Source organism: Bidens hawaiensis, unplaced genomic scaffold (genome assembly GCF_021521415.1).
Source record: "Bidens hawaiensis isolate Kalapana, Puna unplaced genomic scaffold, B.hawaiensis_p1.1 tig00001960_1, whole genome shotgun sequence".
Taxonomy (NCBI): Eukaryota; Viridiplantae; Streptophyta; class Magnoliopsida; order Asterales; family Asteraceae; genus Bidens; species Bidens hawaiensis.
The window spans coordinates 3421637-3436338 of record NW_027491108.1 but is presented as its reverse complement, the minus strand read 5'-3'; the positions used below and the strand labels follow the sequence as shown (position 1 = coordinate 3436338).

The 14702-nt window shown below is 37.9% G+C and overlaps 1 protein-coding gene and 2 pseudogenes across 1 annotated transcript; 2 read left to right on the top strand and 1 right to left on the bottom strand.

Annotated features, from left to right (window-relative positions):
• Window positions 1–277: 277 nt before the first annotated feature.
• On the bottom strand, window positions 278–1203 carry LOC143601110 (nuclear transcription factor Y subunit B-3 pseudogene; annotated as a pseudogene).
• Window positions 1204–5353: 4150 nt separating this feature from the next.
• Window positions 5354–9640, top strand: LOC143601549 (phytochrome C-like). The gene is made up of 4 exons (XM_077078940.1): window positions 5354–7424; window positions 7898–8711; window positions 8888–9184; window positions 9337–9640. The coding sequence occupies exons 1-4, from the start codon at window positions 5354–5356 to the stop codon at window positions 9569–9571; spliced, it is 3417 nt and encodes a 1138-aa protein (XP_076935055.1). The 3' UTR covers window positions 9572–9640.
• Window positions 9641–10431: 791 nt separating this feature from the next.
• On the top strand, window positions 10432–14527 carry LOC143602495 (putative pentatricopeptide repeat-containing protein At5g09950 pseudogene; annotated as a pseudogene).
• The last annotated feature ends 175 nt before the right edge of the window (window positions 14528–14702 follow it).

Genomic DNA, 14702 nt, shown 5'->3' with positions numbered 1-14702 from the left:
CCAAACCATTTCACATAAACATTAATGTTACATATATTTTAGAGCCTACACTACGTGTCACCCACAAAGTGGCGTGTGTTTAATCTTTCTACATACAAACGTCATATTCTGCTAGTTTATAAACAGTCAATAATATACAATACAGTGATCACCATACATACGATCAAAATAAAAAAAACAAACGTTCAAATTATATTAAAATTTCCACAAGTTAATTAATCAGCTGATCAAAAATATATCAAATAAATAAACACTTACAAAAAAGTTTGTTTTTTATAACACAGCCACCTATCTATCTAGGTTTGTTACCGGAAGCTCCGCCTTTCGGACTCCCTAACCCTAACCCCATTTGCTGATACGAACCCGAATTATACATCTGCTGGTGGGCCCGCCCCATCATCATACTATTCCCCAACCCTCCATACATCCCTCCACCGCCACCGCCGCCGCCGTTATACCCGCCGGAATCCGCACCAGACGACCCGTCCTTCTCACCTTGTCTTCCGATCGTCTTCTCGCCTTCCATTTCTCTGTACTTGGCCAGATATATCTTCAGAGGCTCCACGTATTCTTCAAACCCTAGCGTCGTCATCGCCCAAAGCAAATCGTCGCCGTTGATCGTCTTCCGCTTCTCCCGTTGACACTTGTCGGAAGCTTCTCCGGTGATGAAGCTGATGAACTCCGACACGCACTCCTGCACCGTCTCCTTCGCGTCCTTCGAGATCTTCGCGTTCGCCGGCAACGCCTTCTTCATTATCCGGCTCACGTTAGCGATCGGCAGGAACCTGTCCTGCTCTCTCGCCGACAACTCGCCGCCGGCGTTGTGGCCGCCTGATTCGTTATCGGAATCCGCCATTGATGCGATCGGAAACGGAGGTTTTGAATAATTTGGCGCGAATTAGTAATTGTAACCGACGGCGGAGATGAGTTGGCCGGAGCTCCGGAGAGTGCGAGAAGGATTGGGTGATTTGGAGAAAGAGAGTCGTTGGATTGGTTGAGTAATAATGCATCGAGAGTGACACGTGGTAGAATGAGAGCTGTTTGTTTCATGATAAGAAAAAGGTGATGTGGTGTTGTGGGAGCCGTTGGATTGGTGAGTGGGGTAGAGGAAGGTGGACGGCTGGATGATAGTGTGACTTTATGCTGGATTAAAATCTCACGAGAATCTTGAACGGGTTACATAAACAGTCCCTTTAATAAGTCCAACTTGTTGAATTTGCTCCTTATGAAAACTACTAGTCTTGTTCCTCATGTGTGTCATTAACGGGAGGGTGGTGGGGCCGGCATGTGTAGGCCGGTGCTTAGCATTTAATTCAAACTTATTTATGTTTTTAAGATATTATGAACGGGTCTTGCTAGAGACATTCAAACACCTTCAATACGTCCCTTCTAGGGGTATACGGGGCCCTATACTCCCGCATAGGACTATACAGGGCTATAAGAGACCCTATACGCCCCGTATAGCCCTATACGGGGCGTATTGATGAGTTTTTTTTAGCAAAATTAGGTGGTGTCTCTGGAATTCCCCATTACAAAAACGTGAAGATGATTTTTAGTTGTAGCTGATATTTTCATAACTAAAATATACTATATTTTAAGTAGAAGACAAAAATATACTTTGGGTCTGTTTGGTATCAAAAATGAAACATTGAAAAAGATGAGGAAATGGAGTTGATGAGTTATTAGTAAATGAGATGAATCATTACCATTCTATTGTTCTGTTTGATTAACATGTGTGAATTGAATGAAACAATACTTGATATGCAGGATAAGACCTAAGGGATGTAATAAAATTGATGGTGATTTGTGGCGAATGAAATAGTTTGTGGGATTCTTTTGTTAGTTTTCTTGTTGGCATGAATTCAAGTAGTGAGTTATTAAAAGAAAACCCGAAATCTTGAACCGAGTGACAAGAGGTCTCGAGGTGAAAACGCGGATAGTTTGATAGCCGAACGGACGGGTAAAGCGAGGTACACATTGTATTGAACGGTTTGGAGGAAAATACATCAAAAAGAAAAAAAACTAAAAACTTTTGTTTGTTTGATGATTATAATTGGGATAACCTTATGGGTGACCGTTGATCCGTCTTTTGGTGGTCGAGTGTATTCTATCTGTGGACCACGGCCATTGTGGTTCACATCGGGAAATGTGGGTTGCACGTGGGTCGGGGAAAACAATGAGCGTGTCGATAACGGTTTGGTGAAGATCAAGATCGTAGAGATTGATATGATAGTTAATATTAAACTCTGAGTGGTGAGCATATAAATCAAGAGGGGGTATATAGCTGGGTTTAAAGGGTGGAGTGGGTGGGGACTGGGGAGATAGATGGGACCATCAATTGTGTTTGGATTTTACTAAATGCATCATGTGAGGTGTAAAACGGTGTGATGATTTGAGTGTTTTGTTGTATTAGTTAAAGTCCTTAACTAATAATCTGAATAATCATAACCTTATTTATACTAACTAATGAACAGGTATGAACTTGATAACGAGATAAGCCTGAAATAATAAAGGAGAAATTAACAAAATAAAATATTCTACTTAGCAACAATGACACTGCATCAGCTTACAGTTCTTTACATTCTTTTTCCAAGAATTATGATTTTTGCCCCCTTTTAGTTGTAAAGAATAGTATATCAGTATATAGGTTGAAATGTTGAATACCTTTGTGAGTCCATCTTAATATGTTTAGGCCCAACACATGTTAACCCGATATGTTGACCCAATATAGAAGCGGACTTAACTACGTTAGGTTAGGCCCAACACACATATAAATATGATATAGCAATACACATTCTTAAAATTTTAAAAAGGGTTACTATATAGAATATATATGGAATAGTATAGAATAGTAACCAACGTTTGAAGATCTTCCAATTAGATCACTTATAAAATATTTTGTTTCAATCATGCATCTAAAGTTTTCTTTTTGTTCCAATCCTAGATATTTTACCCGAATAGCCGGTTATCTCGGTTTTTTCTAATTTTTAAATAGTTTAAACTTGCAAAAAATATATATATATATATTTTAAATTGAAAACTTAGTAAAAATAAAAAAAAATAATTTTTATATTGCAAAACATGGCCAAAAAAAAAGGTAGAAAAATTTAAGTTATGATTTTTTTATAAGAAACCATCATTTTTTTTGAAAAAATTCAAAAAGACAATTAAGTGATATTAAAATATTTAATAGTAGAATTATTAATTGCTTGATACAAAAATAAAATTAAAAAAAGGAGTATATTAATTATATTCTAATTTTTCACAATTATATATATATATATATAATGCAATTTTTACGTTTTTTTCAATTCTTATTAATTTAAAAATTATTTTTCTTAATTTTTATTAACCTTTTATAATTTTCAAAAGAAAAATATTATGCAATGCCAAACTATTTAAAAATATAAAAAAACATATATAACCCGTTATACAGGTAAAATATCTATCAAACTATTTAAAAATATAAATATATATATATAAATATATATATAGCCTGCTATACATGTAAAATATCTATGATTGGAACAAAAAGAAAACTTTAGTTACCTAATTGGAACAAAATATTTTATGAGTGACATGATTATAACAATTTCAAAACTTGGTTATTATTCTATAGAGTAAACCTAATGTAAAAAGGTTAAAATTGCAAGAATCACATAATACAATTATGCAAAAAGCATAATGCATTAAAAATAATCAAGAGATTGGAGTTTAATTTACAAATACTTGTTAAGTAAACCCGTGACATAAAATAAGAGGGTTTTTGGTTGGACCAGAGAGTTTTTTTGCATCTATAGTAAGTTTTCTTTTAAAGCAGAATGAAAATGATCAGACGTGTCCCTTACAATCAGGGGTCTAAATGGTCATTAAAAAAAACAACTATTTGTTAAGCAAGCCAGTCGATTTACAAATAATACTTTTATTTGTTATTTTTTATACATTGAATTAACTAATCAAGTGCCCATCCATCCCAACTAAACAATTTGACCAAACCGCCATTTATGTTAACAAAAGAAGGTCTTTCCTACAATGGCAAGTTCACGTGGCGCAAACCTTCAACGGTCAGTCTCGCTCTTTCCCAAAGAGTTTAATAAAATATTTGGGGATTCTATTCTATTATATTCTTAATCAAATTCACTCGCTGTCATCATCTTCTTTCTTTTGCTAATAAATAAGACAGAATTACAAATTTTGTCCTTTAAAAAAACCAAATTACGCTTCGTGTCCTTTTTTTAGTTTCCTTGCAGACAGTGTACTTTAAACATTTTTTTTCTACACGTTATGTCCTTTTACGCTAACTGGGTTAGAAAAACTCAGTTAAATACCCTCACGTGAGGTGCATGTGAGGGCATATTGGTCTTTTTGCCTACCCTGCAACTTCTTCTTCTTCTTCTTCATTTTGCAGATCTTTACCTTCCCCTCCTTTCTCTCTTATTTCTCTCTCTACGCCACCACCATCACCATACCACAACCACTCCGCCCATGGATATCCTCAAACACCATCACCACCGCCACCACAGCTCTGCCACCGCCACCGCCACCACCGCTCCAGCTCCGACCACTCCTATGACGCAGACGCCGCCACAGCTCTGCCACCAGCCACTCCGGCCATGAATTAAGATCTGCGATTTCGATTTTTCAGATCTGCGACCACCAACCACAGCTCCGTACACCGCCGCCACCAACCACTTCGGCCACCACCACAGCTCCGCCACCACCGCTCCATCTCCGTCACTGCTTATTCGCCACCACCACAGCTCCGCCACCACCGCTCCAGCTCCGACCACTCTTATGACGCCGACACCGCCTCGGAGTTTGTGTTTCATGTTGCGCCTCCACCGGAGAATCATGCTGAGCTTGACCTTACTCTCCGGTTGTAATCGTATTATTATCTCCTATCGATGTGGGTTTTTATTAATATTGGTCTTCAAGGGATTTTATTTGACTTAAAGGGGTTTTGTTTGCAGGTACAGACGAAAAGACCAATATGCCCTCACATGCATCTCATGTGAGGGTATTTAACTGAGTTTTTCTAACCCAGTTAGCGTAAAGGACATAACGTGTAGAAGAAAAAGGTTTAAAGTACACCGCCTGCAAGGAAACTAAAAAAAGAACACGAACCGTAATTTTGGTTTTTTTAAAGGACAAAATTTGTAATTCTGTCAATAAATAAACAATCAAAATTCATGGGTTTTGAACGGCGGATTTGATTTACAGAAACAAATGACCCAAATCTTCATCTCTTTCCACAGAATATAATATAATATAATATAATATAATATAATATAATATAATATACTCCCTTATCCTCGTTCTATCCACTGCCTTCCATTTCTTCAGGTTTCCAAAAATGTCATCCAAATCCACCAGCAAAGGCTCCAAAACCAGTTCTTCCCGATTGAAACGTGAGGCTCGCGTCACCTCACAAACCCCCATCGACGCCAAGCTCCTCAACGACTTCGAACAATCCCAACACAACTTCGATTACTCCACTTCCATCGAAGCCAATTCATCTTCAACCAGCAACATCCCACCCTCCACCGTATCAGCTTACCTTCAAAACATCCAAAGATCAAACCAAATCCAACCCTTCGGTTGCCTACTCGCCATTCACAACCAAACCCTTAAAGTACTCGCTTACAGCGAAAACGCCCCGGAGATGCTGGACTTTGCCCACCACGCGGTTCCGAATATCGACTGCGGAGAATCGTTATCGTTCGGTACCGATATTCGTACCCTTTTCGGGTCTTCAACCGCTTCGGATATTCAAAAGGCGGTTAGTTTCCCTGATGTTAATCTGTTGAACCCTCTGTTAGTGCATTGTAAGAGTTCGGGTAAACCGTTTTATGCGATTTTGCATAGGAATGATGTCGGGTTGGTTTTAGATTTAGAGCCTGTGAACCCTGCTGATGTACCTGTATCCGCAGCTGGAGCTTTAAAGTCGTATAAGCTCGCTGCGAAAGCGATTACGCGGATACAGTCGTTACAAAGTGGGAATATATTGCGGTTGTGTGATGTGTTAGTTAAGGAAGTGAGGGAGTTAACGGGTTATGATCGGGTTATGGTGTATAAGTTTCATGAGGATGAGCACGGTGAGGTTATTGCGGAATGTCGGAAGTCGGATATGGACCCGTATCTCGGGTTGCATTATCCTGCAACCGACGTCCCACAAGCTTCGAGGTTTTTGTTTACAAAAAATAAAGTTAGAATGATTTGTGATTGTTTGGCCCGGCCCGTGAAAGTGGTACAAACCAAGGACTTATCTCAGCCGATGAATCTTTCTGGGTCGGGTTTGAGAGCCCCACACGGGTGTCACGCGCAGTACATGGCGAATATGGGTTCGATTGCGTCGCTTGTGATGTCGGTAACCATCAATGATGATGAGGATGATGATGATAATGAATATCAAAGTAGGGTTAATATTCAACTTAAACATAAAGGGAAGATATTATGGGGTTTGGTTGTTTGTCATCATTCGAGTCCTCGGTTTGTACCGTTTCCATTAAGATACGCGTGCGAGTTTTTGATTCAAGTTTTCGGTGTTCAAGTAAACAAAGAAGTCGAGTTGACTAGTCAACTCCAAGAGAAACATATTCTCAAAACGCAATCGGTTCTTTGCGATATGTTGTTAAGAGATACACCAGTCGGGATCATGACACAATCGCCTAACGTGATGGATCTTGTTAATTGTGACGGGGCAGCTTTATATTATAAAAACAAGTTTTGGTTACTTGGTGTGACGCCAACCGAGTTACAAATCAAGGATATTGTGAGTTGGCTTCTAGAAGAACATGGTGGGAGTACGGGTTTGAGTTCGGATAGTTTAACGGATGCGGGGTACCCAAACGCGTCGGCTCTCGGGCAAGCGGTTTGTGGAATGGCGGCGGTTAAGATTAGTTCGAAAGATTTTTTGTTTTGGTTCCGGTCCCACACAGCAAAAGAGATTAAATGGAGTGGGGCGAAACACGAAGCGGATGATAAAGATGATGTGAGAAAAATGCATCCGCGGTCTTCGTTTAATGCGTTCTTGGAAGTGGTTAAAAACCAGAGTTTACCATGGGAAGATGTGGAGATGGATGCCATTCATTCTTTGCAGTTGATATTAAGAGAGTCTTTGCAAAATGATGACGTGGCGGCCCGTGATGATGATAAAAAGATTGTGAGTGTTTCGGGTGTTGATATGAGGGTGCAACGGGCTGATGAGTTACGGATTGTGGCTAATGAGATGGTTAGGTTGATTGAGACAGCTTCGGTCCCGGTATTTGCAGTTGATGGGGTAGGGAATGTTAGTGGTTGGAATGATAAGATAGCCGAGATTACCGGGTTGGTATTGGATCAAGCGGTTGGTGTCCCATTAGTTAGTTTGGTTGTTGATTATTCGGTTGAAAAAGTCAAAGTCATGCTTTCCTCTGCTTTACAAGGTAATCTTTTCTGTTCTTAATTTCTTATTTATTGTTGTTTGCTTGTAGAGGTGGTGTTTGGATGATAGTTTTGAAAGTGATTATGGGGCTGTTTGGGATTTTGGGTTAAGACTTATCACATAGGCAACTCAAGTATGCATCTTATGCCATTCATATCAATTTCGACTTAAAAACATGCCAAATGACAAAATGCTCTCGCGTTTTTATTAGCAGTATTAACGTGTAGTATGTTAACATGATGAGATAGTTTTAAGTGACACAGGTAGATACATGGGTGGCCTCTATAATAGTGTTAATAATGTTTTGAAAATCGGACCGGTCATTTAATCGGACGCACTACGGGTTCGCTAGTCTAACCTCAATATTCATTCCCAGTCCAACCAGCAAGTCTGATATAGTTATGAAAACATTGGTTTTAAATTTTTAATACATGGCCGATCTTAGATAATGTATTGTATTGTATTCAATGGCAGGAATTGAGGAGAAAAACGTTGAAATCGACCTTAAATGTTTTGGTAGCGTAGAAACAAATAACCACATAACCCTTGTTACAAACGCGTGCTGTAGCCGCGATGTAAACAATATAATTGTTGGGGTATGCTTCATCGGACAAGATCTAACGGCTCAAAAAGTTATTATAGATAAATACACAAAAGTCAAAGGCGATTACGCTAGCATTATACGTAACCCGTGCCCACTTATCCCGCCGATTTTCATGATGGACGAATCTGGTAAATGCTTAGAGTGGAATGATGCCATGGTAAAACTAACCGGTCTCACAAGGAAAGAAGCCAACAATAAGATACTTCTAGGTGAAGTTTTTACCGTCGGTAATTTCGGTTGTCGGATTAAAGATGATATGTTGACCCGCCTTAGAATACTAATAAATGAGGTGATGTCTGGATTGGATTCGGATAAACTATTATTCGGGTTTTTCGACCAAAAGGGTAAATATATCGAGGCATTACTTTCAGCTAACAAAAGGGTAAATAAAGATGGAAAAATTACTGCGGTTTTGTGTTTTTTACACGTGTCGAGTTCCGAGCTTCAACACGCGATGCTGGTCCAACGTATGTCTGAGCAGGCGGCGTTTGATAGCCTTACAAAAGTGTCATATTTGAGACATGAACTTAATAATGGTTTAAATGGGATTAAGTTTATCGAGGATTTATTAAATTCATTCGAGTTGTGTGGAGAACAGCAACATATTTTGCGTAAGAGCTACTTATGTCGAGAACAATTAGCACAAATTGTTGGTGATTCAGATGTTGAAAGCATCGAACAATGGTAAGTGTTTTATAGAACAATCATAATTTAAAAGACTTAGTTTTGTAATCTAAAATTGGCTAGCAGTAGAACTTGTTGTCCATTCGCCTTCTATTTTGATGTAAACACTGCTACCTTTTTTTTAAATCGATATAATAACTGGAATTTGATTAATTAATATTGCATATTTGTTTCAGTAATAAGGAAATAAAATTTGCCGAGTTCAAACTCGGGGAGTCCTTAGAAGTGGTTATGAACCAGGTCGCAGGTTTAAGGCATGAGCGGAAAGTAGAGGTCGTTTTTGATGCACCCGAACAAGTTTTGTCTTTATCTGTATTCGGTGATAATTTAAGGGTTCAGCAGGTACTTTCAGATTTCTTATCAAATGCTCTCAGTTTCACTCCCTATTTTGAAGGGTCTTCAGTTATTTTCCGTGTGATGCACAAAATGGAACGTATCGGCGCAAAAGTACAAGTCGCACATGTCGAATTCAGGTGAGTAATCTTATTTTTACTCGCGCTTGATAACTTTTATTTGATATAGTAAGTATATAATTACATGATAAATAATTATTATATGTATCATAGAAATAACCAAGTAATATAAAGATAATGATTTAACACTAAAAGTTGTTGTGAAATGACAGAATTACCCATCCAACACCCGGGATTCCTGAGAAGTTGGTTCATGATATGTTTCATCTTAACCGAAGCGTCACGAGAGAAGGTCTTGGGCTTTATATAAGTCAAAAGCTTGTTAAGATTATGAACGGAACTGTACAGTATCTTCGGGAGGCCGAGAGAGCTTCTTTTATTGTTTTGATTGAGTTTCCGGTTTCGCCCTCGTTGACTTCTGACAATAAACGGTCAAAGAAAGAATAGAAACCGAATGCTTCAAGATTTTGAAGAAACTGGCGGTTACGCTTTGTGCACAGGAAGAAAAAGGGGGCTGTGGAGAGCGACAGAATCAGATATATATTGTACCAAATTTTCAGTTCTATAATATATAACATGTACCCATATTTTATAGTATTTTTACTTGTATAAGTTCATGTTATAAAATAGAGGTATACGAGTGAAGCAATCCGTAAGCCACTCGAGACCGGCTTCCTAAAGACTAGAATCGGGCGAGCTTAAACGACCAGGTCCAAAGCGAAGTTCATTTGATAAAGAGGAGGTCAACTATCCAAACTTAAACCTAAACTGAAATTCATTTGATAATCAAACGAAGCTAAGCCTGAACTTTATATACCAAACCTATTATTCTTATATAAATATAATATATGTTTATCAAATTAAAAAGAAAATAAATGAATATTACTTATGTGATAAGTTAAATGTATTCCACTTGTAAAAAGAAAAAGAAAATACATCTCACCGTCTCCTCTGGTTGCGTATCGATCTCCAACTTACCACAACACTAATATTCTTCTTTTCGGTTAACGAAAAGACTATTGGTAGAATGTTTTTAGATTATGTGCGGTATAAAAATATAGATGAAATATTATACCTTGGTTTCCCCATATTCTGCTATAAAAACAATTTGATTTCATTCATAAAAGGTCCAAGTGTATATTTAGGCACAGACAGCTCTCGCATTATTCGAACTCTACATTCGCGCCATCGTTACTTGACTCAAAACACACTCGTTTTCTCAATACCCAATACCCTAACACGTCAAATTCGACTTCTTCTTCAACACCATTATCCAATGAATCTTCAGTTACCAACCACTTTGAATCCCTTATCAATCGGTACCAGTACTCTTCTTCCCATCAGGATTCCAAGCAACTCCATTTGCAGATTCTCAAGAACGGCTACACTTATGACGTGTTCTTACTCAATACCCTTGTTAACATCTACACAAGAATCGGCGAAATGTTATCTGCACATAAAGTGTTCGACGAAATGCCTGTGAGAAACTCGATTTCATGGTCTTGTTTAATATCAGGGTATACCCGAAACAACATGCCTAATGATGCTTGTACTGTATTCCGGGAGATGATTCGTGCGGGATTCCCACCCGTTCATTATGCCATCGGTAGCGTTTTGAGAGCTTGCCAGGCTTTAGAGTCTCATGGGCTTCGATTCGGGCTGCAGCTTCATGGGTTTGTTTCGAAAACATTAAATGCTTTTCATGAAGTCGTGTGTAACGGGCTGATTTCAATGTATGGGAATTGTATGGACTCTCCCGAGTGTGCCTTGTGTGTTTTTGATCAAATGCAAGTTAGAAGCATAGTGTCATGGAATTCAATTATTTCAGTTTATTGTAATAAAGGAGACGCGATTTCTGCTTTTAAACTTTTATCTGGTATGCAAGAATCGGGATTACATCCAACTGAGTATACGTTCGGAAGCATAATAACAGCAGCTTCCACATTATCTGAAATCAACTCGTTTCCGCTCAAACAAGTTATGTGTACAATACAAAAATCTGGATTTCTTTTTGATTTGTATGTGGGAAGTGCTTTGGTGAGTGGGCTTGCAAGATCGGGTCAAATTTCATTAGCAAAAAAAATCTTTGATTTACTGGATGTTAAAAATGTTGTATCAATGCACGGGCTAATGGTCGGGCTAGCAAGACAAAAACGTGGAGAAGAAGCGCTTGAAGTGTTCATAAAAATGAAACCTTTAGTGAAATTAACATCGGATTCTTATGTGATTCTTTTGAGTACTTTTGGTGAATTTTATAATTTGGATGAAGGTAGAAAAATGGGTAAAGAGGTTCATGGTTATGTTATCCGGAACGGATTAACCGATTCCAATGTTGCAGTTGGAAATAGTTTAATAAACATGTATGCCAAATGTGGATCGGTTAAGGATGGTTACTCTGTGTTTAAACTTATGATAAACAAAGATGAAGTTTCATGGAACTCCATTATTACCGGTTTTGATCAAAACGGGTGTTTTATAGACGCGGTTAAGATGTTTTGTGAGATGAGAAGAAGTCAGCTGAAGCCGGGAAACTTTACAATAATCAGTGCTTTGAGTTCGTGTGCACGTTTGCGGTGTTTAAGGTTAGGTGAACAAATACACTGTGAAGGTGTTAAATTTGGACTTGATCACGATGTTTCGGTTTCAAATTCTCTCGTTGACTTTTATTCTGAAACGGGTTGTTTAACTAACTGCAAGAAAGTGTTCTCATTTATGCAAGAATATGATCAAGTTTCTTGGAATTCGATTATTGGTGCATTTTCTGATTCTAGTTCTTTAGTTTTTGAATCTTTTGAGTATTTTAAGGAAATGTTGCGTGATGGTTGGCGCCCTAATTTGATAACCTTTGTTAATGCTTTTAGGGCAATATGCTCTGAACATGAGTTAGTTAAACAAGTTCATGGGTTATTACTAAAATACCCTTTTACTGATGAAACCGCAGTTGAAAATGCGATTATTATGTGTTATGGAAAATGTGGACAAATGGATGATTGTGAGAAAGTTTTTTCAAAAATGGGAAATCAGAGAGACGAAACGAGCTGGAATTCGATGATTTCCGGGTACATACATAACGAGGAGTTGGCTAAAGCAATGGACTTGGTCAAACTTATGTTGTCCAATGGTCAAAGATTGGATTGCTTCACATTGGCTAGTGTTCTTAGCGCGTGTGCATCAGTTGCAACATTAGAGCGCGGAATGGAAGTCCATGCGTGCGCAGTTAGGGCTGACGTGGACGCTGACGTGGTGGTCGCCAGTGCACTCGTTGACATGTATTCAAAATGCGGAAGAATCGAGTACGCGTCACGTTTCTTTAACCTAATGCAGGTAAAAAACGTATATTCTTGGAATTCGATGATATCGGGGTATGCAAGGCACGGAAACGGAGATAAATCACTAAATATATTTGAAAAAATGAAGCTTGAAGGTCACGTTCCAGATCATGTGACATTTGTTGGCGTTTTGTCGGCTTGTAGCCATATGGGTTTGGTTGACCAAGGGTTTGACCATTTTAACTCCATGAGTGACGTATACGGGCTAACCCCGAAAATGGAACATTTTTCATGTATGGTGGATATTCTTGGACGTGCGGGCCAGGTTGACAAAATGGAGGAATTTTTAAACAAAATGCCCATGAGCCCGAGCGTACTGATCTGGCGAACCGTGCTTGGAGCTTGTTGTAGGTCAAACAGTCAACAGGCCATAGAGTTAGGTAAACGGGCCGGGTCAAGGTTATTGGAACTAGACTTGAATAATGCAGTTAACTATGTACTTCTTTCTAACATGTATGCGGTTAAAGGCCAATGGGAAGATATGCGAAAGACTCGGTCTTTAATGAAGTTAGCAGAAATTAAGAAAGAAGCTGGTTGCAGTTGGGTGACTATGAAAGATGGCGTTCATGTTTTTGTGGCTTCTGACAAATCACACCCAGAAGTTGATGATATATACAAAAAGGTCCTCGAGCTGCAGGGGAGAATGAGGGAGATGGGATACATGCCCGAGGTTAAATACGCGCTTCATGATCTTGAAACCGAGAATCAAGAAGAGGTTTTGAGTTATCATAGTGAAAAACTTGCTGTTGCTTTTGTTCTTACAAGGAAGTCAGAATTGCCCATCAGATATCCGAGCGTACAGATATATCCGTGTAAAGGTAATACAAGTGATTGAAAGATACAAAACAATAACTCAAGAATTCAGTACGAACAGGGATAAATGAACAAGGTCAACTGTGCGAATAAACCATTGTTTATTTTTGCTTGTTCTTTCGTGTTGTTGAAGACGTGGCATATGCTGCTTAATAGAAGTGAAGTATAGGATCGGATATCTGATGTTGAGAATCAGATATTCGACATTGGAGATTGGAAATCCGATGATCTTCATCGGATATGATGAGTTTAAGAGGTTTAAACATTGCATGCAGACTTCGGTTCCAGTCTTTTTCACCTTCGTCTTTCTTCGACACAGTTAAATTTGATAATTATATTTGATTAGTTAAACACTTAAATATCTACTCTACACTTATAAATGCTTTAGACACATGTGTAAAACTAATTGGTTTATTTCATTAATAACAGTGAATATTGTGAGAGAACCACAATATGGTTTTTAATATATATATATACTAGATTTCATCCCCCGTATTACGAGGGTTGTTGTACATTATTCATTTTTAATATTTATATATGTATATTTGGATTTTAATTTTATTTATTGTAAGAAAGTTAATAATTAATATATTTGAGGTTTGATGATGAAATGGTTTCACAAATAAATGATATGTTATAATCCGGTTTAAAATTTATCTGGATTTGGTGATACCCATTACCCGCTTATTTTCTTTATTATAAAATTGTTTCTTAATTATAAATAATATATATTTATTAAATAAAATAGGATATTAATTTTTAGTATATCCCTATTTTATAGGATTTTTATATCAAATATTTGATTAGATTAATTTTTAATATAATGAGATGTTATAACCCGTTTAAGAGCTATTTGGGTTTGGTGAGACCTTTACCCGTGAATTCGGGTTAAATACGTGAGAAACCTTCATTTACAAATAAATCAATATGTTGGCTTGAGAGTTGTTTTACATTTTTCGTTTTTTAATATTTATTTTTTGGATTTTAATTTTCTTTATTGTAATAAAGTTAATAATATACTTAAGGGTTTGATGATGAAAATGTTTCATAAATAAATGATATGTTATAAACCGTTTAAAAGCTATCTGGATTTGGTGACCTGACGGGTGGATCATGGAACCACCCTTAAATGTAGTAATTTCAGTTAAATCATGTGCGTTTATGTTTAATTTTAAGGACTTGGATTAATACACTATATCATGTGATTGTAGGTTTAAAGAGGAAAAAGAAGAAACAACAAGATCATAGGCGAAGACGGTGAAGGAAACGGAGCTAGAACGAGGAAATTATGAAGAAAACAATAAACTTGAACTAGCTCCACCGTGGCCCATGGTGCAGACCGTGGACCACGGTCCACCTGAAGAAATTCTAGCAGATTACACCGTATCGTGGAAGAAGGTCAGGACCGTGGCCCACGGTTGGGACCGTGGCCCACG

Excerpts from the sequence above, each read along its gene's own strand:
- LOC143601549 (XM_077078940.1), top strand. The coding sequence starts at position 5,354 with ATGTCATCCAAATCCACCAGCAAAGGCTCCAAAACCAGTTCTTCCCGA. Across the intron at positions 7,425-7,897 it reads GCTTTCCTCTGCTTTACAAG|GAATTGAGGAGAAAAACGTT; the intron begins GTAATCTTTTCT and ends ATTCAATGGCAG. Across the intron at positions 9,185-9,336 it reads GTCGCACATGTCGAATTCAG|AATTACCCATCCAACACCCG; the intron begins GTGAGTAATCTT and ends GTGAAATGACAG.